This window comes from Littorina saxatilis, linkage group LG4 (assembly GCF_037325665.1).
Source record: "Littorina saxatilis isolate snail1 linkage group LG4, US_GU_Lsax_2.0, whole genome shotgun sequence".
In the NCBI taxonomy this organism is placed as follows: Eukaryota; Metazoa; Mollusca; class Gastropoda; order Littorinimorpha; family Littorinidae; genus Littorina; species Littorina saxatilis.
In genome coordinates this window covers 32,975,990-33,003,083 of record NC_090248.1, presented here as the reverse complement: position 1 = coordinate 33,003,083, position 27,094 = coordinate 32,975,990, and the positions used below count along the sequence as shown (strand labels likewise).

General features: G+C 40.3%; 1 protein-coding gene across 5 annotated transcripts; it reads right to left on the bottom strand.

Annotated features, from left to right (window-relative positions):
* Window positions 1-771: 771 nt before the first annotated feature.
* On the bottom strand, window positions 772-26,761 carry LOC138964520 (EF-hand calcium-binding domain-containing protein 12-like). Of its 5 annotated transcripts, XM_070336502.1 has the most exons (16): window positions 26,708-26,761; window positions 25,534-25,597; window positions 25,360-25,391; window positions 24,642-25,063; window positions 24,027-24,266; window positions 23,751-23,891; window positions 23,242-23,443; window positions 22,679-22,884; window positions 19,426-19,563; window positions 18,591-18,807; window positions 17,735-18,050; window positions 13,006-13,089; window positions 12,363-12,395; window positions 5,805-5,840; window positions 4,810-4,842; window positions 772-1,023 (listed from the first exon to the last, which is right to left on the bottom strand). In XM_070336502.1, exons 4-16 carry the CDS (start codon window positions 24,999-25,001, stop codon window positions 849-851), a joined length of 2,181 nt encoding a protein of 726 aa, XP_070192603.1. In that variant the 5' UTR covers window positions 25,002-25,063; window positions 25,360-25,391; window positions 25,534-25,597; window positions 26,708-26,761; the 3' UTR covers window positions 772-848. The 5 variants fall into 5 exon arrangements, with proteins under 5 accessions (XP_070192603.1, XP_070192602.1, XP_070192604.1 ...); XM_070336501.1 differs by lacking the exon at window positions 25,360-25,391 and having other exon boundaries at window positions 26,708-26,759; XM_070336503.1 differs by lacking the exons at window positions 4,810-4,842; window positions 25,360-25,391 and having other exon boundaries at window positions 26,708-26,759.
* Window positions 26,762-27,094: the final 333 nt, after the last annotated feature.

The following is a 27,094-nucleotide window of genomic DNA, read 5'->3' as shown; positions in this document are numbered from 1 at the left end:
TATATTTAAAAGGCATTATCAAATTGTTTCCTTAAAAAGAGAGTGACATACAAACTAGATATAAAAGAGGCTCCTCCAGACATGTCTACAAACTGGTGACAAGATGGAGTCACCCGATGAAAACAAAGAGCAGGACATGATATGAACGCAGTAATAAAGAAGGGGGAGAGAAGGGGAGCGTTCCTGTAGATGAAAAGGTCAATATATAGGGACGGAAGTGACAAAATAGACAGGAGGGAAGTGTAATGGCAAGGAAGAGAATGGAAATGGGAAACGGAAGAGAGGGGGGAGGTGCAAAGGTGAAAGTGGAAGGTGGAGTGAGAGACAGGGTGATGGAGATGTAAAGAAACACACAAGCAACAGATACAGGCAATGCCTTCAGACAATGAAAATCTCAGCTGAAGGAAGTAGCAAACAAAATAATAATAATAATAATAATAAGAACATTTATATAGCGCTAAATCAAAAACTTTCGTTAAAAAGGCTTGCTCTAAGCGCTTGACATCTAAACTAAAACGTCATTCACACTCTTTACAATGATGTACAAAACACACCTAAGCTAGGGCACACACACACACACACTCACAGACACAGACACACACACACACACTCACACACACACTCACACATACTCCCACCCACGCCAGCAGAAAACCGTCCCAAGACTAGAACCTCAAATGGCCATAATCTAGCAGTCGCCTGGGGGGAGGGGGGGGGGAGGGGGGGGGAGGGGAGGGGAGGGGAGGGGGGGAGGGGAGGGGAGGGGGAGGGGGGGGGGGGGGGGCCCAGACACCTTTCTGGTTTGGTCAATCGTGGGCTTGTCAATTCCGCACTACAACGTTCTGCCGTCAGATTGTGAACTTTTCCTTGCCAATGTTGCCACGCTTCTTTTGTCCTGTGTGGTGGAAGATAGCGCTCTGGCCACCACCCCAGCCCCCAGGACTGCCGTCGGGCGAGGGCTCGTAAAGAACCAGCTTGTCCAGCATGTAGCCAGGCCAGAACTTGTCCTCGTCCAGTTGATATCTAGACAAAGAGAAAAGATAGCGTGATAACCGACGGTGTCAGAGCCAGAACTTGTCCTCGTCCAGTTGATATCTACACAAATAAAAAAATACAGCGTGTTAACAACTGTGTCACATGTTTGTGCATTTGTGAAAGCAGCACCCTCTCATGTTCTAGGGGCCGGGTAGCTCAGTTGGTAGAGCACAGGACTTATGATCCCAAGGTCACAGGTTTGAATTCCGGCAGGAAGTGACCTGAATTTCCCAGCATTGGGATAGAGTAAATGAAATCAAACGCAATCAACTGAAGATTTTCAGTTTCGATAACTCTTGGAAGGATCAGTTCATCCAGCAAGCCATATCTTGTCTTCGCCCAGTTGAGACCTGCGTGGAGATAGAGAAAATAAGACGCTGAGGAAGATCATGTGAGACTGTTTTGTGCTTTTTGAAAGTATTCTCAGCCCATCAGCATCACCATATGATGATTTTTTGCGACAGCTCGTGAAGCCCCAGATTGTCCAGCATGTAACCTTGCAAGACCTGGTTTTTGTACAACTCATTACCTCTGTCAAGTTAGAAGAAACAAGTCACGTAAGGCGAAAATACAACATTTAGTCAAGTAGCTGTCGAACTCACAGAATGAAACTGAACGCAATGCAACGCAGCAAGACCGTATACTCGTAGCATCGTCAGTCCACCGCGCACGGCAAAGGCAGTGAAATTGACAAGAAGAGTGGGGTAGTACTTGCGCTGAGAAGGATAGCACGCTTTTCTGTACCTCTCTTCGTTTTAACTTTCTGAGCGTGTTTTTAATCCAAACATATCATATCTATATGTTTTTGAAATCAGAAATCGACAAGGAATGAGATGCAAGTGTTTTTAAATTGATTTCGACAATTTAATTTTGATTATAATGTTTATATTTTTACTTTTCAGAGCTTGTTTTTAATCCTAATATAACATATTTATATGTTTTTGGACTCAGAAAATGATGGAGAATAAGATGAACGTAAATTTGGATAGTTTTATAAAAAATTTTTTTTTACAATTTTCAGATTTTTAATGACCAAACTCACTCATTAGTTTTTAAGCCACCAAGCTGAAATGCAATACCAAACCCCGGCCTTCGTCGAAGATTACTTGACCAAAATTTCAACCAATTTGGTTGAAAAATGAGAGTGTGACAGTGCCGCCTCAACTTTCACGAAAAGCCGGATATGACGTCATCAAAGACATTTATTAACAAGAAGAGCAAACGCTCGATCGAGTCACTTTCGCAGTTCTGAATATTATATGAGGCATCAGATGGACAGGAAGAAATTGCTATTCACAACACAATACAGATGTAAATAATTTGATGTAAAGAATAATCCTATAAAGTTTGAATCAAATCCGATGAATAGTTTCAGAGATATGATATTTCAATTTTTTTCCTTCAAGACATACCTGTGACCTTGAAAAAGGTCAAAGGTCACCAAAGCAGACGTCAAAGTGTAGAGGTCACTGGGAGTCACGTTCACATAAAATTTGAGCCCGGTCACTTTTATAGTTTCCGAGAAAAGCCCAACGTTAAGTTGTGTGTTGCCGAACAGAAAAGGCTAGTTATCTCCCTTGTTTTTCTGATAACGTTCGTAAAAGGCTACAGATGTAAATACTTTGATGTAAAGAATAATCCTACAAAGTTTCAATCACATCCGATGAACTTTGTCAAAGATATAAAATGTCTAATTTTTCCTTTGACGCTGACCTGTGACCTTGAAAAAGGTCAAAGGTCAACGAAACCATCGTTAAAGTGTAGAGGTCATTGGAGGTCACGACTAAACAAAATATGAGCCGGATCGCTTTGATAGTTTCCGAGAAAAGTCCAACGTTAAGGTGGTGTCTACGGACGGACGGCCGGCCGGACGGCCGGCCGGACAGACTAACACTGACCGATTACATAGAGTCACTTTTTCTCAAGTGACTCAAAAAAATGAAAAAAACGTATGGGGATATCATACCCAGGAACTCTCATGTCAAATTTCATAAAGATCGGTCCAGTAGTTTAGTCTGAATCGCTCTACACACACACACAGACAGACAGACACACACACACACACACACACACATACACCACGACCCTCGTCTCGATTCCCCCCTCTACGTTAAAATATTTAGTCAAAACTTGACTAAATATAAAAAGACCAATGAAGAAGGATATGCTCACCGCCCATAAAAAAAGAAAAGAAAAAAGTCGCGTAAGGCGAAAATACAATATTTAGTCAAGTAGCTGTCGAACTCACAGAATGAAACTGAACGCAACGCAACGCAGCAAGACCGTATACTCGTAGCATCGTCACTCCACCGCCCGTGGCAAAGGCAGTGCCCGTGGAATTGACAAGAAGAGCGGGGTATTCGTTGCGCTGAGAAGGATAGCACGCTTTTCTGTACCTCTCTTCGTTTTAACTTTCTGAGCGTGTTTTTAATCCAAACATATCATATCTATATATTTTTGGAATCAGGAACCGACAAGGAATAAGATGAAAGTGTTTTTAAATTGATTTCGAAAAAAAAATTTTGATAATAATTTTTATATATTTAATTTTCAGAGCTTGTTTTTAATCCGAATATAACATATTTATATGTTTTTGGAATCAGCAAATGATGGAGAATAAGATAAACGTAAATTTGGATCGTTTTATAAATTTTTATTTTTTTTTTACAATTTTCAGATTTTTAATGACCAAAGTCATTAATTAATTTTTAAGCCACCAAGCTGAAATGCAATACCGAAGTCCGGGCTTCGTCGAAGATTACTTGACCAAAATTTCAACCAATTTGGTTGAAAAATGAGGGCGTGACAGTGCCGCCTCAACTTTCACGAAAAGCCGGATATGACGTCATCAAAGACATTTATCAAAAAAATGAAAAAAACGTTCGGGGATTTCATACCCAGGAACTCTCATGTCAAATTTCATAAAGATCGGTCCAGTAGTTTAGTCTGAATCGCTCTACACACACACACACACACACACACGCACACACGCACGCACACACGCACATACACCACGACCCTCGTTTCGATTCCCCCTCGATGTTAAAATATTTAGTCAAAACTTGACTAAATATAAAAAGGAAAGAAAAAAGAGAGAAGAAAACAAGGAAGGGTTAAAGCAGCCTGCATGCAACTGAGGTAAAAAAAAAAAAAGTAAAAAAAAGTTAGAGAAGATAGGAAGATGAACTTGTATGAGACAGCTTTTTTTTCTGAGAAAGTGTTCTCAGTCAAGCATCACCCAATGAGAACGTGTGTCCCTAAGGCGGTCCTTAATTGAGCCCGAAGTCGACTTCGCGAAGTCACACACTGACACTCACACACATGCTTCTTGTCAAACATTCAACAAATAGATAGAAAGCAAACAAAGATTATCAACTCTGCAGCAAGTATTAACAGCCACAACCTGAAGTGTGGAAAAGGATAATAAATACCCCCAAAATACAAGGAAAAAACCAACTTTTTTTCTTTTAAAAAAAGAAACCGTACTCAATTATCCCAACAACACAATCGGAAAGTCAGTCGAATATTAAAATCCACAAACAAATAGACTGCGAACGTTCCAACATTCAGAATAAAAACACAAGAATTTAAGGTTATTGGAACATTTAATAAAAGACAAAAATTATTATTATTATTATTATTGAAAATGTAACGTTTTGTTTTGTCAACAATTAAACGTTCCAGTGTCGACCTACAATTCTTGCATTTTGATTTAGTCGAAAATAAAATCCTTAACCTAAACAATGTCGCAAGCAGAGCACCCATTATACTCACGATGCAGCTGCGGTTGAATAATCATGAAAGGTTCTGAATAAAGGAAAGGTATTGCTGTACTGAACTCCCACAATACGTTTTACGTGTATGACGTGTGGCGGTTAAAATTTAAAAACAGAACAAACAAAACCAGCATGCACTGAGACGAACCCACTTTGCAAAAGCAACATAGGAAGTCAGTTAAGACACTTCACGATAGAAAAAGCACGCACATTTTGTATGCAAATGGGCACTGAAGAAACCAATAAATCGAGATAAAAAACAAAGTGTCATGAATGAAAATATTTACATCAAAACAAAATCGTATCAACAAATATCGGAATGTCAACCAAACAAGATTTTCTGTCATGCTCACGACGAACTTGCAGATGCATCAAAATCATTATAACCCTGAATAAAGCAAACCATTGAATATAATATATACTGAAGTCTGTATGGCATGTATATCAATATAATTGAAGAAGAAGTTTTCTTTCCTTTCCTCTGGTCTGTTCTAGTCAATATGAAATGACTGTCTTGAAGAATTTCTAAACTCATGCATACTTTTGGAAAATGTATAAGCTTTTGAAATCAACTTACTAACCTGATGATAGCAGAAGCAACTAAAATGACTAACTGCATTCAAGAAAGCATTATGTACGCTCACTAGCCTTTTTATATTTTTTACTAATCAGTTATAAAAAACACAAACAGCTTGTATTGCACCTCAATAATATCAATTACAAAAAGTGCATGTGATTTTTAAAACTCATCAAATGAGAAAGAACTGGAGAAGAAACAAATCAAAAAAAGAAAACGAAGGAATTAAACCAAAGCCTGGAAAGACATTTTCTCTTGTCAGAAACTCAGACAGGGGAACTTGAAAAGGTGTGGGTGAATCTGACACAAACTGACATTTTTAGTGTAATAGTTTTCCAGGTCTTGGACTACTTTCTCCCTCAGTTTCCTGATCTATCAATATACTAAAAAAAAACAACCGTGCTAAGTAGTTTTACCTCTTGACTTTTTCCTTGTCACTCTCAATGCCTGACCTGAATGCATAATTTAAACAGAGTTAAAGGTTTGAAAAAAATTAACTAACACATACACGCAGACATTCACACACACATGCACAGACACACACACACACACAGGCATTCAAACACACACAGAGGCATTCACACACACACAGAGAGGCATTCAAACAAACACACACGCACACACACACCTGACGATGCCAATGCCTACGACTGTTGATGTGTCTTGGAGAAGATGAGACTATACAAAAAATGGAGGATGGGTGGGGTTGGGGGGGGGGGAGGGGGGTTAGTAGCGTTTGTGTGTGTGTAGTCTGCTACTACGTTAGCTTCCGTAGTAAGAGGTGTGTTTTGAAATGAAAATCTCAGTATGAAATGTCCTGCTAAATTTCACCCTGAGTGACACCTTTAAATACAACAGACAGGCAGAAATCAATTTAGAAAACAAAAACAAAACGACCTCTGCGCAACAAATATTCAAATTCAACATAACATAACCTTCCGTCATACTTATAACAGAGGTTTGGCACCAAAAGAGGTACTCCTGAATAAAGAAAATAATAAATTCAGACCGTCATATCGTGAACATCGACAAGTCGGGACAGCTAGGTTACCAGATACTGGAGATATTGTGTGACACAGCAACAGGAACAGTTTATGGTGAAAGTCTTCATTCCCTTTTTTTTTCCCTTCAATTTAAAGTGGCATAGTCAAAGCCAGTATTAAAATAAAGTTATGAAATGTATCATGTTTTCATGCAGTAATGATATAAAATATGAACAAACAAAACAAATGTCAATGATGAAAAAAATGATCCAAAAGTCTTAGAAAGAGTATCGAAGAAAGGGGTACATATAATTTAAAACAAATTTTGAATTTAAAATTTTCTGAAGATGGCTTTTTAAATCAAATTACTAGACTGAAAATAAAAGAAGCAACAACAATGACTTACACTACGCTCAAGAGAGCCTTGTGTGTTTGCTACCAATCTATATATATATACGACTTGTGTCTGTCTGTGTGTCTGTGTGTGTGTCTGTGTATCTGTGTCTTCGCGATGCACGGCCAAAGTTCTCGATGGATCTGCTTCAAATTTGGTGGGCTTATTCAGAGAGACCCCGGACACAACCTCATCGATGAGATATTTCAACACGTGCTCTCAGCGCGCAGCGCTGAACCGATTTTGGTTCCACCTCAGCTATTTTGGTTCCACCTCAGCTACCCGGGCCCCCATACCGACACACCAAAGCCAAAGTTCTCGGTGGATCTTTTTCAAATTTGGACACCGTATTCAGCTACACCCCGGACACAATATCATCGATGAGATATTTCAACACGTGCTCTCAGCGCGCAGCGCTGAACCGAATTTGGTTTTTGTGTTCATTTCACCATTATAAGTAACTCTTCCTTATCTTCTCATCTTCTCCATGTTTTCAGCGTTTACCTCCCTTCCTTCGTGTGGTGCACTACAGTATGAAGGGGGCATCTTCGGATATTCCCGGCGTTCTGTTACTATTTTTAGAAGGTCACCGCAGTGTCCAGAACGTAAATTGGACCCGTAAATTATCCTCACTGTAAAAGTGCAAAGGTCGAATCAATTTATAGCCACGCGAAAAATACACTGTCATCTATCTCTCTATAGATACGGCTTCTCTGTGTATGTGTGTGTGCGTGTGTGTGTGTGTGTGTCTCTATGTGAGCAACACCTGTGCATTGTTCAGTTCTGTTTGTGATGTGGTCTGGCGGCTTTTGTGTAATTTTATGTACTGGCCTTCCTTTGTGAAGCCATAACAGTTCAAAAGGGCTTAGAGATAAGCTCTAACTTGCTCAGTCCTGTTTGAGTGGAGTTCGCCTCCAAAGGTGATTAACACGGTTACATTCGTCGACAAGGATGGGACTCGATATGGTCAGGAATGGCATTATGGCCACTGAATCATTTTCGTGCTGTTCCCATTCCACGAATCTGGGAGGGACCTAAGCTTGGCGGGTCCATTGTTCGGACCCGGCGAAGCCGGCGTACGGCTCTAAGTACTTCTTCCCGGCGAAGCCGGCTACCCGGCGAAGCGGGTATTCATTCTAGTACTATATAAATGCCATAACAAACATTAAAAAATAAAATCCCAACGAATGAGCTCTAAAAAAAAACATTAACTTTTTTTTCTTCTTCTTCTGCGTTCGTGGGCTGAAACTCCCACGTACACTCGTGTTTTTGCACGAGTGGAATTTTACGTGTATGACCGTTTAGGCAGCCATACGCCGCTTTCGGAGGAAGCATGCTGGGTATTTTCGTGTTTCTATAACCCACCGAACTCTGACATGGATTACAGGATCTTTTTCGTGCGCACTTGGTCTTGTGCTTGCGTGTACACACGGGGGTGTTCGGACACCAAGGAGAGTCTGCACACACAGTTGACTCTGAGAAATAAATCTCTCGCCGAACGTGGGGACGAACTCACGCTGACAGCGGCCAACTGGATACAAATCCAGCGCGCTACCGACTGAGCTACATCCCAGCCCTGACTGAGCTACATCCCCGCCCCACCATTAACTTTAAAAACAATAAAGAAAAATAGAGGAAAAAGGAAAGAAATGTTTTTTTGTTTAAAGCAAAATCAAACCAAAATATGAGAAGATTTTTATCTTGTCAGAAAAGAAATAAACAAAGGGTTGTAATTAGTGTTCTAAAATATACTATACACGACTATTGAAGAAGAGTAAGTGAGAGTTATTCAGATCCAAATTCCCTGGTACCCCAGAAAATATCCAGCATTGAGTCACCTTGTGATGAGATATTATTATTAAGGCAATGTGAGGCACTAAAATTACGAAAATTAAACTTGGAGAATACATGAATTAACTCAGTTTTCTGGGTAGTTATTGAAGTGAATTATGAAAATGAATGAAAAATGTGTGCATACTAAAGGACATAGACAGCCGTTGGTATGGAAACTGGCATAAACAACGCCATATTGGATTTCTAGGAAACGGTTTTACAGCCACATTATACATCAGAAATGCATAAAATTTGGCACAAGGATACACATGACTTCTACAATCATATAGAACGATTTTTTGACAAAAGACTAGAGTTGAATTTGTATCAATTTTTGTAATAAAGATGAATGAATATGTGGTTAGAAATTGATTAATCCTTATTACAAAAATTAATTTAAATTCAACTCTAATCTTTTGTCAAAATATCGTTCTATATGATTGTAGATACAAGTCATGTGTATACTTGTGTCAAATCTTATGCATTTCTGATGTATGATGTTGCTGTAAAACCGTTTCCTAGAAATCTAACATGGCGGCAGTAAATTTTCATTGCAACGGTAGTTTATGTCTATTAGTTTTACCATTTTTTCATCATTTTTATAAGACACTTTGTATTCTCAAAGTTAAATTTTAGTGCCGCACACTGCCTTAAACTAGACAATTCTCATCTTCGCTTGAAAGCCACTTGTTCATGCCAATGCTTTTTATTCTTAGGGGTGCAGGAGACTGGCACCACATAACTGTCACCTCCTCCTGTTGCACATGTATATATTTTGAGCGCCCATGTCCCTTTGTTTCCCAGATCTTATCTTATTACCAATTCAGTGCCCCATATGGCTTTTTGACCAATCAGGACGGATTCTAGGTGAGCCTCTAAATGTCATAACGTTCAGGCAGGGACCTTTTTTGTTTATCAAGCTAAAAATTAACAAGACAAAGTAAAACTTTAAATCAACAATATCAGCGTGATTTATTCTTAAGAAGGACACTTCAAATGCTGTCAGATAATACTCTCTTTATCTACAAAATGCCGAAAAGCGAGTTTTGTCGGTGGGTGCTTTACGGAACAGCAAAGCACCGCCCATCCTCTGAGTGTGCAATGCCGACCCACTCACTTGAAATCTAAATGATCTAAGTTCGGAAAAATCAAGTGAAATTGCGTCACTCACATTACGTCAAATGTATCTTTACGTCATTTTCCATCTGCCTGGAGTCGGTTCTAAATCTGTCGCTCTCTGTTCAACAAGAAAAAGCGAAGCAACCGAAACGCATGTTCAACATGGTTTATCTTGTAATTGTTGTGTGTCAAACGCATTTGACCTGTGAATATTCATCACGTCAGGTATGTTACTCTGATTGGCTGACCCAGGTCACGAGAATTCTTTGACTGACAGGCATAATCAGGTAGGAGCGCTCAAGTTCCCATTGCGACTGTTCTGTCTAATTCGCGGGGTCGCTTCAAAATTTCTTTTGGTCAAATTAAACGGTAATAAAACCGTTATTTCTAATATGTTGACTGTATACATGTAGCAAATGATAACAGACATGTCTCACAAACGATATCAGCATTCGCCTAAAAGGCTCATGCTTGATATCTTTTTCTCAACATGTCTGTTATCATTTGCTAACAGTCAGCATATTAGAAACTCATAATAACGCTGCGCCTCATTTAACATCATTGTCAGAAAAGAAGACATTGGAACTTCAAGAGAAAATGGTGTATATGACACATCCTCTGTCTACAGTATTTCAATTTCCTGGACTTGTCTATATTCCAAGCTTGCTCACTACTTTACCTCCTGTGTTTGTCCTTGTCTGTCACCGGTAAACTGAATACATATTTAACATACCATAAGGCACACAAAAAAAAGTTGGTTTTGGGTAAAGTGGCATTATTTTTTCCCACCGACCCTAAAACTTTTTTTTTCATTTCTCACAAAAAAACTAAAACTTTTGGCACATTTTGCAAACCATACCAAGACTAAGGGAAGTAACCTCCTTTAAAATCGACTGAATTTATACAAACAAAATTTAAAAAATAATTAAAAAAAGCTGACCTAACCGACCCTATCTTTTTTGGTCACGTTACCCTAAATCAACAGATACTTTAGTTTGGCCTAACTGGTTGGATATATCACACATGCGCACGTGATCACACACTTACACATGCATGCACATGCGCATGCATGCATACACGCGCGCACGCACGCACACGGCACACACGGGCACCCTAATCAAGATGATGCCAATAGCATATAGCCTAAAACTCCTCATTATTAAGACTCTCTTGATCCTTTAGGTGAGTCAACAAAAATAAAAGGAGATACAAAAATACCCTGTTACTGTTTTAAAAACTTATACCCTAAATACTACCCAAAACAAAAATAATTTTTCTGTTTTTGGCGTCTTTTCAATGTCTACAAAGAATATAATCAGTTTCTGACCAACAGTTGAAAATAAAGCAACTAACCAATATGTGAAAAACCTATATAGCTAACAACAAAAGGACAATAGAAACTTCCCCAAAAAACTCAATGACAAAACAAAAGAATTATTATGAATATGAATGGAAAACAAACTGCAAAAAAACATACAACTAAAAATGAAAAGAAATGTGAAAAAATAAAGAGAAATAAACCAAGGTCTGGGGGTGGTGGATCACATTACATTTATTTCAAATTTAATTTCCCAGACCTTTGCCAACTTTCTAAATCAGTTTTTTTGCTCTCACACTATCTCAAGTGTGCTCACTAATTTTACCTCCGGGGCTTGTCCGTGACTTTCCTATTGTAACGATATTTCTTACTGCCTCTGAATGTATATTTCACACTTCATGACAGGTTGAAGAAAAGTAATCACACATACGCACAAACACATACGTCCATCCATGCAAAACAAATAAACGCCAATTGCCTTAAACCATTGCTGCTTCTTAGACTTAAGTTGGACAGAAAAAAAGCCCCAGAAATCCATGCACCACAGAAGTTCCCCAACAGAATGGAGGGGCAACTCCCTGGAGAGTCAGTGGGCAATGCTAAGCATAGGGTTTTTCGTTTTTGTCTTTGTCAAAATCAGCGATAAAAAGTAGGTATAAGCCACCGCTGACAGACATCACATACATATCTGGATATATATACCAAACATTTTCTCAACGGATTATTTTGCACAAATTTCAAGAACAGATGCTTCAGGCTTGAAATTTACAGAAAATCATAAAATCTGCTTTGTGTTTTGTCTGTGAGTGCTTGGAGGCAAGTAGACTATATTTGAAATATGTTTTAACACTGTAACCTAATGTGGAATTTCTCAACATAATAGTCCACTTGGGTAAGACTAAACTAACAGTTTCAAATAAGATAGACTGGCAAAACTAAACAAAACAAGATCTCATGAATTGGAATACAATGTACATGGATGCAGAAGTTAAAAATGTCCACTTGCACAACGACTAAGTTCTTTTTCAAATTCACAGGCCCACAACTTTTTCCATATTTCCTCTGACTCAAAACAAACTCTTAGTCAAACCTATTTACTAAGTAGGCAAATGAGAGAAGGATCTTGGCAACATATACACATTTTGCTATAACACTGAAGTAAACAACTGTACAGTTGGACATTCTAAAATGCTACTTTGGAGGCAAGTGATTTGCTGTTTTTGATCGCCTATAGTAATAACATTATTTCTAGACATCGTGGGCAAGTGTCTTTCGCATCCCTGATACACATGTCAAGTCAACAAATATTTTCTTTTATAATACTCACACTGCAGACATGTTAGAATTATAATCTGCCATCCTAAAGAAAGAAAATGATATAAAACATTCAATTTGACATATTTTAATAATTCATAAGTCATAACAGAACATAGGATTTTGAAGTATGTATCATAAAATAACAGTAATAAACTCGGCAAAACAGGGGTTCCACCGTAATGCCAAATGCCTATAACTAATGTTGGGTATCAGAAGAGAGGATGGAGGAAGTGGGAGAATAGTGACATCTGTGTCTAGTCTTGTCTGCATCAATGGCTGTAGAGAGGTGGTAGAGTTTGTCATTTGTGGTGCAATTATATTCAAAGTCTGATTCAGCAGCTATCTCGATCTCACACAAACTCAAAACCACAACAACAAAAACGGTCACTCTGTTACACCAACCAGTCAAATCCTGAAATGCAATCTTTTTATTATTCCTGTGAGGGAGAAAAATACTGTCAGATGAATCAACATAATCATAATCCTGTACATACATAATGATAAGCATTTTATGGCATTTGACATATTTTCCAGAAGAACACCCAAACGTACTGGTAAATGCAGTCCTTGTGATAATGAATTTTTCACCATCATTTTCATTTCGAGTAATAGCTTCAAATAAAATTAAGATTGTAAAAACAAGACCGACATACTTGGTATAGGACATGATTTCAGCATGGTCCAGTCCTCCCTCAGTTGTCGCTATACTCAGCTTTTTGTAGCGTCTTGGCAGATGTCTGGAAAAAAACAAGTACCACATTCATTAGGTACAAACATTATAACACTACAATGGTTGATATAGTTAAAAAATACAAACACAATATCAGCAAAATTATCACATCTAGTCAGAACTACAAAATAAATTAAGATGAAAAGATGTTGGACGCGTACGTAAACAGAACAATTTTTTCCTTTATTCCTTCATCTCCAAATCTGCTCTTTCTCTCTCTCTTTCTCTCTGCGCAGATAAGGGGCAAAGTTAAAACAGGTTCAGGACCTTCCAAGGGAGGGAATCATTTCAAGAGTATAAGGGCTGCAATAAACATAGTTGTCTCCCTTAGGCCAAACTGGGCACATTACACCGACTAGTTGAAATATTTTCATCATTTTAAATCACTTTCATCTCTGATTTTAACAATCTGCTTCTATTCTGCCATTAATTAATATCTGATTTGTTTTTCCTTCATCCTTCTTACCCAGTTCTTTGAAAAGTTAGCATGGACTGAGTCTAATCCAAAATATTGACAATATTTACACTCTTGGATCATTTCTTAACACTTTCGCGACGGGACACTGATAAATCAGTAACCGCGCTGACACGCCCATGGACGGGACGCGCATTTTTCAGTACCAGTCATACAAGGTACAAGACTCGTGATTGCTTCCCGGTTTTTGAAGATTGCAATAAATTGAGTTGTTTCCCTTGATACACGTGGTTTTCTCTTCCGGCTTGATCAAATTAGTGCAGATTTGCGTGGTGTTTTCGAACAAAAACAAGAAGGGCAAAGCCCATACGACTCACATGCTTTACACATTTTTCCTACCAAAATACATGTAAGGTCAAGGTCATCCAAGGTCATGCAACACAATATGGACTGGGTGGCCGAGTGGTAACGCACTTGCGCTCGGAAGCGAGAGGTTGCGTGTTCAGGCCTGGGTCAGGCCGCAATTTTCTCCCCCCTTTCCTAACCTAGGTGGTGGGTTCAAGTGCTAGTCTTTCGGATGAGACGAAAAACCGAGGTCCCTTCGTGTACACTACATTGGGGTGTGCACGTTAAAGATCCCACGATTGACAAAAGGGTCTTTCCTGGCAAAATTGTATAGGCATAGATAAAAATGTCCATCAAATACCCGTGGGACTTGGAATAAAGTAAAAAAAATTCCATCTCACACGGCATTAAGTCTCAGGAAACATGAATACACGCATGCAGGAAAAAAAAAAAAAATATGGGTAGCGCCGTATGTATGGCAGCTCGCTTTCCCCGGGGAGAAAGCAGCCCGAATTTCCATGAGGGTAACCTCACTGGACTGTAAATCTTATCCAATCCAATCCAATCCAATCCAAAGCTGTTAATTCAAGACATAGGAAGTACAATGGTGCTTATTGGCTCTTTCTACCATGAGATATGGTCACTTTTAGTGGTTCACTACCTTATTTTGGTCACATTTCATAAGGGTCAAAGTGACCTTGACCTTGATCATATGTGACCAAATGTGTCTCATGATGAAAGCATAACATGTGCCCCACATAATTTTTAAGTTTGAAACAGTTATCTTCCATAGTTCAGGGTCAAGGTCACTTCAAAATATGTATACAATCCAACTTTGAAGAGCTCCTGTGACCTTGACCTTGAAGCAAGGTAAACCAAACTGGTATCAAAAGATGGGGCTTACTTTGCCCTATACATCATATATAGGTGAGGTATTCAATCTCAAAAACTTCAGAGAAAATGGGAAAAATGGGAAAAATAGCTGTTTTTTAGGCAACATTTATGGCCCCTGCGACCTTGACCTTGAAGCAAGGTCAAGATGCTATGTATGTTTTCTGGGGCCTTGTCATCATACACCATCTTGCCAAATTTGGTACTGATAGACTGAATAGTGTCCAAGAAATATCCAACGTTAAAGTTTTCCGGACGTCCGGACGGACGACTCGGGTGAGTACATAGACTCACTTTTGCTTCGCATGTGAGTCAAAAATGAATCGAAGGCGAGCCTTGTCACGGGAGGAGATTCTCCGGATGTTGGATCTTGAGGATCCTGTAGATCATGATACATCGTGTCGTTTTAGCCTCAAGAAAGCGATAATAGCAGTGATATTGAGGAAGAAACAGTCCCGTTGTTGCTAGTACGAGTCGGCAAACTACACGTGGTAGGGGGTGATACTGCTAGACGAACATGTATCTCGGAATCGTGCAGGAGCTATGGGGGCGTGGCAGCACTGATAACAATGGATGGCTGGAGCCTTCAAATCCTTTTGGAATTGTTCATAGGTGTACAGTTGGTACTTTGTTGTGAAAATGTGACTTATATATTCAATATGGATTACCTAGACATCATTTGGTGAGTGTTACAGTTTTGTTTCATTTGAGTCAGGATGCTGTGAGTGAATGCGTGATTTGCTTGTTTTTTTCTTTGTACTGTCTCCTTATTTCTGTGTACAATGTTAACAATATTTCAGCTAATTCATAGGTTTTACACCTTGTTTGGTTATAACATTATTTATAATACTTTCTGTTAAAAAATAACTTTTAAAAAAAGCAGTGGAAAATAAAACACACACAAAAAAACGTTAAAAAACACAAATTATCCCCCTTTCACCCCCCTTTGCTAAAACAAATCGCGTGACAAACTTATAAATAGCACGACTGAACTGGGCATCCATTTTTGAATTAGTACACAAAGTTTGGTGGTGATTGGACTTAATTCAAGCTTGCTAGACAGATTTTTGGGAAGTTTCTTGGTGGCAAGCTTGGGCAGGCAGGACGTTAACGCCGTGGCAGTGCTAGTCACAATAGTGTTAACAAGTAAGTTTCCTTTCTCTTATTTTCATTTATGAAATTTATGATTTTCATCAAAATTTCAAAGCAGTGGACCACCTGCATCTGCTAAAGGCCGGGTTCCAGTGTGTTAGTTAGACAAAATCAGCAGCAAAATGTAGGCAACCAAAGTAGTAACCAATGTCAGTAGAATTTCAGTAGTGGATACTTGAGAATCCCATGTCTGGTGGCATTGGTATTGCTTGTACATGTACAAGAAAGTACACACAAGAAAGGTTGGGACCCCAAAATAGCTTCATATTGGTTGAAATCTCACACAAATCTCAGTTTTAACCAGTCCCACCCAGCGGTTGGTTCCCTCACTGTTAGGAACTTTCTCGTGCACGTGCACCACTTTCCATTAAAATGACACTCACTTTGTGTACTGGTCATACTCCTCAAAAGACATCCACCACTTTCCATTAAAATGACACTCACTTGGTGTTTGGTTTGGTTTTTGGGTTTTAATGTCCCTTCAGCATTCTCACTTGGTGTACTTGTCATACTCCTTAAAAGACATCCACCACCCCTGTTCACCCCTTTCCAGACCTGTTTACCCTAAACCGAGGCAAGAGTACTTTCCCAAAAAGTTGTGTATTTTTCAAAAAGTTGGTGTACGTACTTTGCAAGCAAAGCCAAATGGGCTTGGGGAAAATGTATGCGTGGGTGTAAACGTGTTTGTGTAAGAATAGCATGTCTTGTGAACACCTTCAGAATTTAACTCCTTCCAATACAACAGGGATAAAACAATTTTATTAACTTGTCAAGTTTGTAGCATTATTTATAACCAGTGTCTTCGCAACAGATTGATAATGAAAAGATGAAGTTCATGAAATAACATCTGCGGTTGACAGTAGCGAGTTCATTTTTACAATCATCTCAGAAAACATTGCTTCAGCACGGACTAGTCAGCCTTTTCTTCTGGCAGGATTTGCTTTGCGGGAATGAACTTCATAATTCCTTGGCAGCTTTCAGCGGATTTCTTTGCAGAAACCTTGTCCAGGTGAGTTTTGGAACTGCAGTGTCGTTCAATGTCATATTTCCTGGCATCGGCAACGGAGAAATCTTATTTACAATACTTGCAGTGTGCATGACTTTTTCCCACAGGAGACTTCACAATTCCTGGCTCTTTCTTATATTTCTCCAAGAAAATCTGCTGCTTCTGCTGTTTAGACTTGGTACAGTCATCCGAAACTGGCAAATTTGTCCGCTTCATTTTGCCACGATTGTCCAGACGATCGCACGTGCCAACAACTGAACGAGGTTTCCATTCGCTGTCAGGGTTATTTCCCTTAGACCAAAACCGGTATTAGTTGTGCCATCCCGTAATCAGCACACCAACACCAGAAAACGTACTCTAGACTTTTTCTTAGTTGTATTTTGTGCGTGTGTCGCGTATTGTCGTACCGATAATAATTTGGCGTACAGAATACGCCCAAATCGTACTGGTAAACAGGTCTGCCTTTCCATTAAAAAAGACACTCACTTGGTGTACTGGTCATACTCCTCAAAAGACATCCACCACCCCTGTTCACCCCTTTCCATTAAAATGATACTCACTTGGTGTACTTGTGATACTCCTCAAAAGGCATCCACCACCCCTGTTCACCTCTTTCCATTTAAAAGACACTCACTTGGTGTACTTGTCATACTCCTCAAAAGACATCCACCACCCCTGTTCACCCCTTTCCATTTAAAAGACACTCACTTGATGTACTTGTCATACTCCTCAAAAGACATCAACCACTTTCCATTAAAAAGACACTCACTTGGTGTACTTGTCGTACTCCTCAAAAGACATCCACCACCCCTGTTCACCACTTTCCATTAAAATGACACTCACCTTGTGTACTGGTCATACTCCTCAAAAGACATCCAGCTGTCCAGCTTGTGTGACACCAAGGCGCGGCCTGTGCTCAGATTCTCCTTGGAGATGACGGGGGACACCTTGGCCCATGGGGGGTACATGTGCCTCACGTCGATCATCAGCGTTCCGTTACTTGACCTCTTCATTTTGTCCTTGTAACGAATCTCTGGCGGTGTCTGGGGTTTCCTTGGCAGCTTTGCAAACTGCTCGCTCAACCCTGCTAAAGGCCCTGTCGGCAACGCCAGCTTCTTCATACACTCCCACCTGGGCAGTTCTGGTGGGTACAGCAGTACTGTCGACAGAAGGAAAAAGGTTTGAAGGTGCTGATGAAAGGGCAAAATCTGGTTAGATAAGATCTGGCTGGAAGAATGTGTTTACGGAGAATTCACTTAAATATGCCCAAGGTATACAATCATGCAATCACATGGGATGACAGGTATACACACACACAAAGAATGCATTCATATTCATTCATTCATTCATGGGTCGCAGCCAGGTGAAGACGGTGCCGGGCCCTCAGCCTCAAAGGGGCCCACCCAATGCGACTGGCGACTCCCACCCATCTGACGTGGCCGGGGATGGGCGGAGTAGAGCTACCGGCTACCAGATCAAAGTCATTCATTCTCTCTCTCTCTCTTTCTCTCTCTCTCTCTCTCTCTCTCTCTCTCTCTCTCTCTCTCTCTCTCTCTCTCTCTCTCTCTCTCTCTCTCTCTCTCTCTCTCTCTCTCTCTCTCTCTCTCTCTCTCTCTCTCTCTCTCTCTCTCTCTCTCTCTCTCTCTCTCTCTCTCTCTTTCTTTCTCTCCCCCCCCCCCCCCCCCCTCAGTATGTTCACCTCTGTCCAGGAGTTCTGGAGTGAGTACAAGCCCCTTCTCGTGACATACTCGTATGACCTCAAAGTATTCCTTCAGACGGTTGCGTCGAAACTTGTCCATAAGAACACCGACTTCTCCCTCTAAGGTGGACTCCATACAGTGTTGGTCAACCTTCAGATGCCCAATGCGAATCACTCCTGGCATCTCATCACATGACCCTTTCTTGCCTGTCCATGGCTGTAGAATTGAACATTATTTTCAGAAATATTTTTTTGCACTGAAGTTGAATTATAAAATGATATCTCAAAACAAGGGAGGTTAACGGGGATCACATGGTAGGAGTTGACCAAACATACAGTGGAACCCCCCATTAGAAGACCCCTCCAAATTTAAGACTCCCTCCCTTTTAAGACCCTGCTTTTTTGCTTCTTTTTTTTTTTAAAGATTATCTGTTCATAACATCTGTAGAATTACCCTTCATTTCAAGACTCCCTCCTTTTTAAGACCAGATTTTCTAAGACTTATGGGTGTCTTAAAAGGGGGGTTCCACTGTACTTAAATGATATTACATATCTGAATTCAGCGAAGCTTGCCTGGACTTTGCAGATTTCTACAGCCTTAATGTTTTCTTGGCATGCCTCTACAGCAACACAAGAAGTCTCAGCACTTATCAAGAGAATAATCATCTTGTGATAAATGTTATGAGGTTTCTACTCATGATGTAATAAGCAAAATAAGAAAGAAGGGATGGAAGGAAGAAAGAACAAATTTATTGACTGCCTCTTATAACATATTCGTACTGACTTGGCTGCGGCCATATGAAAGTATCAAGCAATGGTGCAGCAGGATCCTCACCCATTTCTTTGACTTTGAGCGCTCCAGCACAGTTCTGTCATGCTTTCTCAGGGCCACCATCTCTTCAGGCGAGGACGACTGACGACACTCTTCCCTCAGGTCTGGCGGGGGTGGTTCCAGCGAACTGGGTGTGCTGCTCTGAAAACAGTGACACCTCTAAGTTAAGACCTTCAAGCCCTGAAAACACAGTCACACCTCTAAGTTAAGACCTTCAAGTCCTGAAAACACAGTCACACCTCTATGTTAAGACCTTCAAGCCCTGAAAACAGTCACACCTCTAAGTTAAGACCTTCAAGCCCTGAAAGCACAGTCACACCTCTATGTTAAGATCTTCAAGTCCTGAAAACACAGTCACACCTCTATGTTAAGACCTTCAAGCCCTGAAAACACAGTCACATGTCTATGTTAAGACCTTCATGCCCTGAAAACACAGTCACACCTCTATGTTAAGACCTTCAAGCCCTGAAAACACAGTCACACCTCTATGTTGAGACCTTCAAGCCCGGAAAACACAGTTACACCTCTATGTTAAGACCTTCAAGCCCTGAAAACACAGTCACACCTCTAAGTTAACACCTTCAAGCCCTGAAAACACAGTCACACGTCTATGTTAAGACCTTCAAGCCCCGAAAACACAGTCACACCTCTATGTTAAGACCTTCAAGCCCTGAAAACACAGTCACACCTCTATGTTAAGACCTTCAAGCCCTGAAAACACAGTCACACCTCTATGTTGAGACCTTCAAGCCCGGAAAACACAGTTACACCTCTATGTTAAGACCTTCAAGCCCTGAAAACACAGTCACACCTCTAAGTTAACACCTTCAAGCCCTGAAAACACAGTCACACCTCTAAGTTAACACCTTCAAGCCCTGAAAACACAGTCACACCTCTATGTTGAGACCTTCAAGCCCCGAAAACACAGTCACACCTCTATGATAAGACCTTCAAGCCCTGAACACACAGTCACACCTCTATGTTAAGACCTTCAAGCCCTGAAAACACAGTCACACCTCTATGTTGAGACCTTCAAGCCCGGAAAACACAGTTACACCTCTATGTTAAGACCTTCAAGCCCTGAAAACACAGTCACACCTCTAAGTTAACACCTTCAAGCCCTGAAAACACAGTCACACCTCTATGTTAAGACCTTCAAACGTCTAAAAAAAAAAAAGTAGAACTTTAAAAAGAGAGGGAGTTTTAAAATAGAGATGATTTTAGTAACAATTTTAGAAACCCAGGTCTTAGTGTAGAGGGAGTTTTAAAATGAAGGCAATTAAACACAGGTTACACTGTATGAGAAGATGTATAATGCTGCCCAAGAGGAGCTCTTTCCTGAAGCTATATATACTTCAGGAAGCACAACACTTAGACAAGCCTATATATACAGCTAGCTAAGCTACACCATTGCTTTACTTTATTTGGTGTTTAACGTCGTTTTCAACCACGAAGGTTATATCGCGACGAGGGAAAGGGGGGAGATGGGATAGGGGAAAGGGGGGAGATGGGATAGAGCCACTTGTTAAGTGTTTCTTGTTCACAAAAGCACTAATCAAACAAGAAGGGCAAAGCCCATACGACTCACATGCTTGACCTTGACCTTTACATGACATTGACCTTCAGGGTCAAGGTCAAATAACTAAACCTAGCAATGACATCATACACTAAGAACTGCTTTACACATTTTTCCTACCAAAATACATGTGACCTTGACCCAAGGTCAAGGTCATCCAAGGTCATGCAACACAAAGCTGTTAATTCAAGACATAGGAAGTACAATGGTGCTTATTGGCTCTTTCTACCATGAGATATGGTCACTTTTAGTGGTTCACTACCTTATTTTGGTCACATTTCATAAGGGTCAAAGTGACCTTGACCTTGATCATATGTGACCAAATGTGTCTCATGATGAAAGCATAACATGTACCCCACATAATTTTTAAGTTTGAAACAGTTATCTTCCATAGTTTAGGGTCAAGGTCACTTCAAAATATGTATACAATCCAACTTTGAAGAGTTCCTGTGACCTTGAAGCAAGGAAAACCAAACTGGTATCAAAAGATGGGGCTTACTTTGCCCTATATATCATATATAGGTGAGGTATTGAATCTCAAAAACTTCAGAGAAAATGGGGAAATTGTGAAAAATAGCTGTTTTTTAGGCAACATTTATGGCCCCTGCGACCTTGACCTTGAAGCAAGGTCAAGATGCTATGTATGTTTTTTGGGGCCTTGTCATCATACACCATCTTGCCAAATTTGGTACTGATAGACTGAATAGTGTCCAAGAAATATCCAACGTTAAAGTTTTCCGGACGGACGGACGGACGACTCGGGTGAGTACATAGACTCACTTTTGCTTCGCATGTGAGTCAAAAATTGCTCCAGGGGCTTGCAACGTAGTACAATATATGACCTTACTGGGAGAATGCAAGTTTCCAGTACAAAGGACTAAACATTTCTTAAATACTGCTTGACTAAAATCTTTACAAACATTGACTATATTCTATACAAGAACCACTTAACAAGGGTAAAAGGAGAAACAGAATCCGTTAGTCGCCTCTTACGACATGCGGGGTGCAGAGAAATAAGGATGTGGAAAAGAAGACTTTTGGTAAGTGAAATAAAGGTGATGGATCCAGTCAGGTAGAAATAAGACAACAAGAAAAGAATTGGAAAACTGCAGGGAATAGTAGGGAGAGTTTTCTTGGAAGGAAATATAGGTGAAAGGACTGGTAAGGCAGAAATAAGACAAAAGAAGAGAAGTAAAGGGGTGGGGTAGCTCTGTTTAAACGCTCCCGCCGCGTGAAGGCGACCCCATGGGAGCTACACCATTGCTGATAGTGCATAGAATTAGAAACTACTATCTTGAAACAAAGGAGTTTACAGCACGTTTTGTCTGTTCCGTTTCTTTTTCTTTACAATTTAGCTTTCCTTTTCATGATCTGCTGACTGTCTGGCCCATATGCCACATTTTTAACAGATGCATAATCGCATGGCTGCTATGTTTGGAAATGTGACAGCTTTCAGCATGTTTACAGTTCTCCACTACCAAAGAAAGACAACACACATGCATGGGTGGGACTGAAAAATGTTATGAATCCTGAACCGAACTAAAAAATAAAAAGAGGCTATAATCGATTCCGGATTTCCGGCATATACCGGAAAAATCCCACCCATGCACATGCATGCACACACACACACACACACACACACACACACACACACACACACACACACAGTCCAAAACTTACCAGAGATGTTTCTATTTCCCCAACGTCATCCACTTTATACTGCTCTGCATCACTCTGACCCTTGTGTGACAGTGAAGAACTGGAGTAATTGTTTTGGTTGACGTTACTCTGGTCTCTGTTGTTCTTTGACCCCATCTGCTCTCGGCTCTGGTTGGATTTCATCGTATTTCGGCTTTGGTTCGAGTTCATTTGATCTCTGCTGTAAGCTGAAATGTGCAGTGTTCAACAAGCATGAGTAGCATAACTTCCCATAAGCACAAATATATAACATGATAACACATTAACAAGTCAGTTTTTCCAGAAAAATACCAAAATAAGGTGGGCATGAACATACCCAGCGATTTTCAGGAAGAAACCGGTCAACCAATATACAAACCGGTGCGTGTGACCTCTTGTCAATTTTATTTCCAACTTTTCAAGATTTTACCATTGACATACGGTAAATTCCATGTTATGTAAATCGTGCCTGAACACACACACAACAAGCAGCAAACTTCCACTGAAAAATCACAAAGGAATACGAAAACACATAAATATATATTTTATGAAAAACTCTGACTTACGAGAAATGTTGTCTAGCGGTGAAGACTGAGTCTGTTTTCCAGAGGTCTCGGACGCAGATTGCTGTCGCCTGATGACTCTTCGCTCAGCTCTAAGTGTCGCAAGCCCCTGTGCTAACTCCTTGAAGTCCAAATGCTCATCAAAGTTGCGGTCCAGGGTAACCATCATATCCTCAACATCTGAACCAGTCAGAGGAATGTCGTACTGTAAGAAAGGTTTGGATTAAGATGCAGCTATACTCAAGACCACACAGCAGCAAGTCAATGTCAGCAACAGAAGTACTTACAGAAATATTCACAGAAACACCAAGCACTGACATTTTCTTGTGATTTCTGGTAATTTTGTCACAGCTGTCAGCTTGATCAGACAATGTTTCTCTAAATTTCTTCTCACTGTCTACTAAGTAAGAATTTCACAGGAATAGACACACTAAAACGCAGAACTATCACATTTGTTTCAGCTATCACATATAGACACACTAAACAAGGACCCACAATTTTCATCAGCTCACTTTTTTAATTGCAGCCTGTAATTCTGATTTTGTCAGTTTCCAGTCATTGTTGGTGTCAGCGTTGCGGAACAGGTCGATCAGGCGCATCTTCTTATCTGTCAGGAACTTGTCCAGAATCTGCAGGGCTGATGGCACGGGTACCTAGTGTAATAAATCACAACCAGCATAATTACCCATGAATTAGCCATGGTCGAACTGCAGACGTACACTTCTCTAACAATGGTCAAGACTTATCACAGATTTCTACTGTTTCATGCATAAACTGTATGCACCTACCTTAACACTCGGCACTACTGGAGGTTCTTTTTCCTCTGGCACTGGTTCTGGGGGAGGGGGTGGTTCTGGTTTGAATAGCCGAGCTGCCCTAAGCCGAGTCTCCACTCGCTTTTCGAGCTCCGTCTTGTCTGCCTTGCCCTGAAGGAAAGCTTCGCTCAGTCCCATTCCCTCCAAGTTGTCTCGCAGTGCCTGCCGCTCAGCATACCACTTTTTGTACTTCATCTCCTTCTCTTTTTCTTCCTGCAACAATGAATTAAATGTGCAGCTTTAGTAACAAAGTGAATTATATTTTGTTGGAAAGTAAATAGGTGAATTACAAAATACTTTATTTTACTTAATGCATTTTCAAACTAATTGCTTGTGATTGTTCCAGATGAGGTTCATTCTACAACACACAGATATGCACACATGTGGGCACACGCGCACATAGTCAAACGCATACACAGCAAGGAGCAGGCAGTTTTGTTCTCCATTCTGTACCTTTTATTCTATTACCACAACTTCATAAAATCCCAGTACATTTGTATCTACCGACAAAACAATATGCAAAAATTCAAATTTTTTTAAACAAGTTTAAGCAAACACACATAAACTAACGATAAAAGAACACCTCACCTGATCATGGATCTCTGTACTGGAAAATATCCTTGAAGGTTCATTCGCTGGATTCACAGAGCTGTTCAGAACAGGGGGTTGTGGAAACTGCACCTGGTTCATGTACAGCCCTAGCTTCCTTTTCAGGGGCGTCTCCATGGGAGGGGCGATGATGACACGCTTACGGCTGATCGGACCGCCAAAAATGTTGACAGCAGCTTTGTAGTGCTTCACATGGGGAAGATTACGCTGCTTGAACTGATCAAGGCGTTGATGCTTAGGAATGTGGTCCATGTTGTAATGGTCAAACAGGCGGTCAAGGTCAAAGCCGATGTCTGTGTCAACCAGGGCGGTTCCACCCTTTGCACCACGTCGCGTCATGGTAAAGTTGAGGTTGGTTTTCTGCAGGCTAGGGTAAGGGTGCTGTGATAATTGGGAGAAATCTAAACAAGAGAGAAAATCGATTCAAGAAACTCCCAACAATAACAGCTACAGCAAGAACAAAAGCAGCAGTATAGTTTCATCAAAAAGTGGAAAGAAAAAAATCATTATGCAGCCCTGAAAATCCAAAAAATGATGCACAAGCCTTTGGCTTCTCAAAATGTACAAGCCAGGGAGCATATATTACTCGCCAAACAAACCCTTTGTTTCAGCAACTTAACTCACATTTAGCGAGTAGATGAACATTTCTACTCGCCAGTTACATGTTTCTATTCGCCATGGCGAGTAAAATACTCACCACTTCAGGGCTGTTGTGATTACAATCCATACCTGTAAATAGATGAGTTCCTGTGAACAGCTTATATTTTCTTTTATGTGCATGGACCAGTTAACAGGTCTTTTCTTCTGATCTTTACTGGTGTTGTAAGTTAATTGTCCTACTCAACAAAATAAAAGTAATAAAAATACATACCTTTCAAGAAGTTGGCTGGCCTTCAAAGTTCCAACTTTTCTAGACCTACTATCCCTCCAAAAATCTGTCCAAAGCAAAAGACACAAATCACTGATAAAGCAAAAATAATGATTGCCTACTGCCACTAAAAAAGGGGAAGTGTTCATGTACACCCCTCGCTATAGTCCCTTAATCAAGATGTTATTCAATGTTCCACAAAGATGGGTGTTTCACGCTAGTGTCACTGCTTGTTCGATTTTTTTTTCCTATTTTAACAGCTACTTGCCTCATCTCACCCTCCCCCACCACCTGCCTTTTTTTCTCTTAAAATGTTGACTGCACCGTTTTGCTACCTGCTTTCCTTCAGCTGTGGCGTATCTATATATGCAGACCTGCTAACCCTTGTGAAGCCTCAAATGTAGCGATTTATATTTCAGTTTCTGGAATTTTCAGCGTAGCATTAGCAAATTGTGTTTAAGTGTGCACAGCATTTTCTAAAATGAATTCCTACGTCGGCATTTAAGCCATCTTGCACAAGGATATACATTTTTAATCAAGTTTAATGAGAATGCAGGAACATAAAATGCCCACTAGAGAGTATCTGCAGCCCCACTTTTCCGTGTAGACAATGTTTTCTTACCCATTTTGTGACCGCTAAGCAGGGTGGGAAGCACAAATGAGTAACATGACTCACAAAAAAAGAGCGAACTATTGCATGTTTGTGATCTTTTGTTTAACGGTAAGCATTTTTAGCTTGGCGTAGCAAATGCTCTCAAAAACGTAGCATGCTACACCGTAGCAGTTGGCAGCTCCGTTAGACTATGCAGTGTCGGTTGACATCAGAGAACCCGCATTACTTTTGTTGTGTGTTAAACTAGACAAACTGATGACAGCCTGACCAATCGTATTCACGTTCCGCAGCTGAATCACACACAGTTCAATTATCTTTAATTATACAATTTACTACAAAACCCGTTGCACACACTGACTGACACAGCATCATCGTGTATTGTCACGAATTATTGTGTCAAAAATTAGGTCACTTCATCCACAAACCATATTGATCTGTAATCCAAAATTAGTATTTTGGTGTATAAAAAAGACGTGCGTCTGATTCCTACACTTCACGTGCAGTTCTGAACTTTATGAAAGAAGAAAAATCCCCCAAAATAGTGGAACTTTAACCAATGCTTACATGGGATGTCGCGCCCGGAAGTGTTGCTACATACAACAACGCTATGGCGCCATCTGTTTCCTGCGGCAGGGGAGGTGACTAAGAATGAGTGTGTCCTGGGTCCTCGATAGCGCAGACAGATTTAAACTTAAGTTGTGGTCGCTGGCCCCGACCGTGCTTTTGGCCGGAGTGACGCCTTCGATCTATCTTTTCAAATCAAATTAAACAATTCAATTGATAACTTAATTTCTCTTGTAGGTTCTTAATGTCTTTGTGATATAATGTTTTGTGTGCTTCATTAGTAAGGGCCACTTTTGAAGTCAGTATTCACATGATACATAGTGTAACTAGAATGAATACCCGCTTCGCCGGGTAGCCGGCTTCGCCGGGAAGAAGTACTTAGAGCCG

Excerpts from the sequence above, each read along its gene's own strand:
- LOC138964520 (XM_070336502.1), bottom strand. The coding sequence starts at position 25,001 with ATGACGCGACGTGGTGCAAAGGGTGGAACCGCCCTGGTTGACACAGAC. Across the intron at positions 24,267-24,641 it reads GTACAGAGATCCATGATCAG|GAAGAAAAAGAGAAGGAGAT; the intron begins GTGAGGTGTTCT and ends TCATTGTTGCAG. Across the intron at positions 18,808-19,425 it reads GCTCAAAGTCAAAGAAATGG|CCATGGACAGGCAAGAAAGG; the intron begins GTGAGGATCCTG and ends TCAATTCTACAG.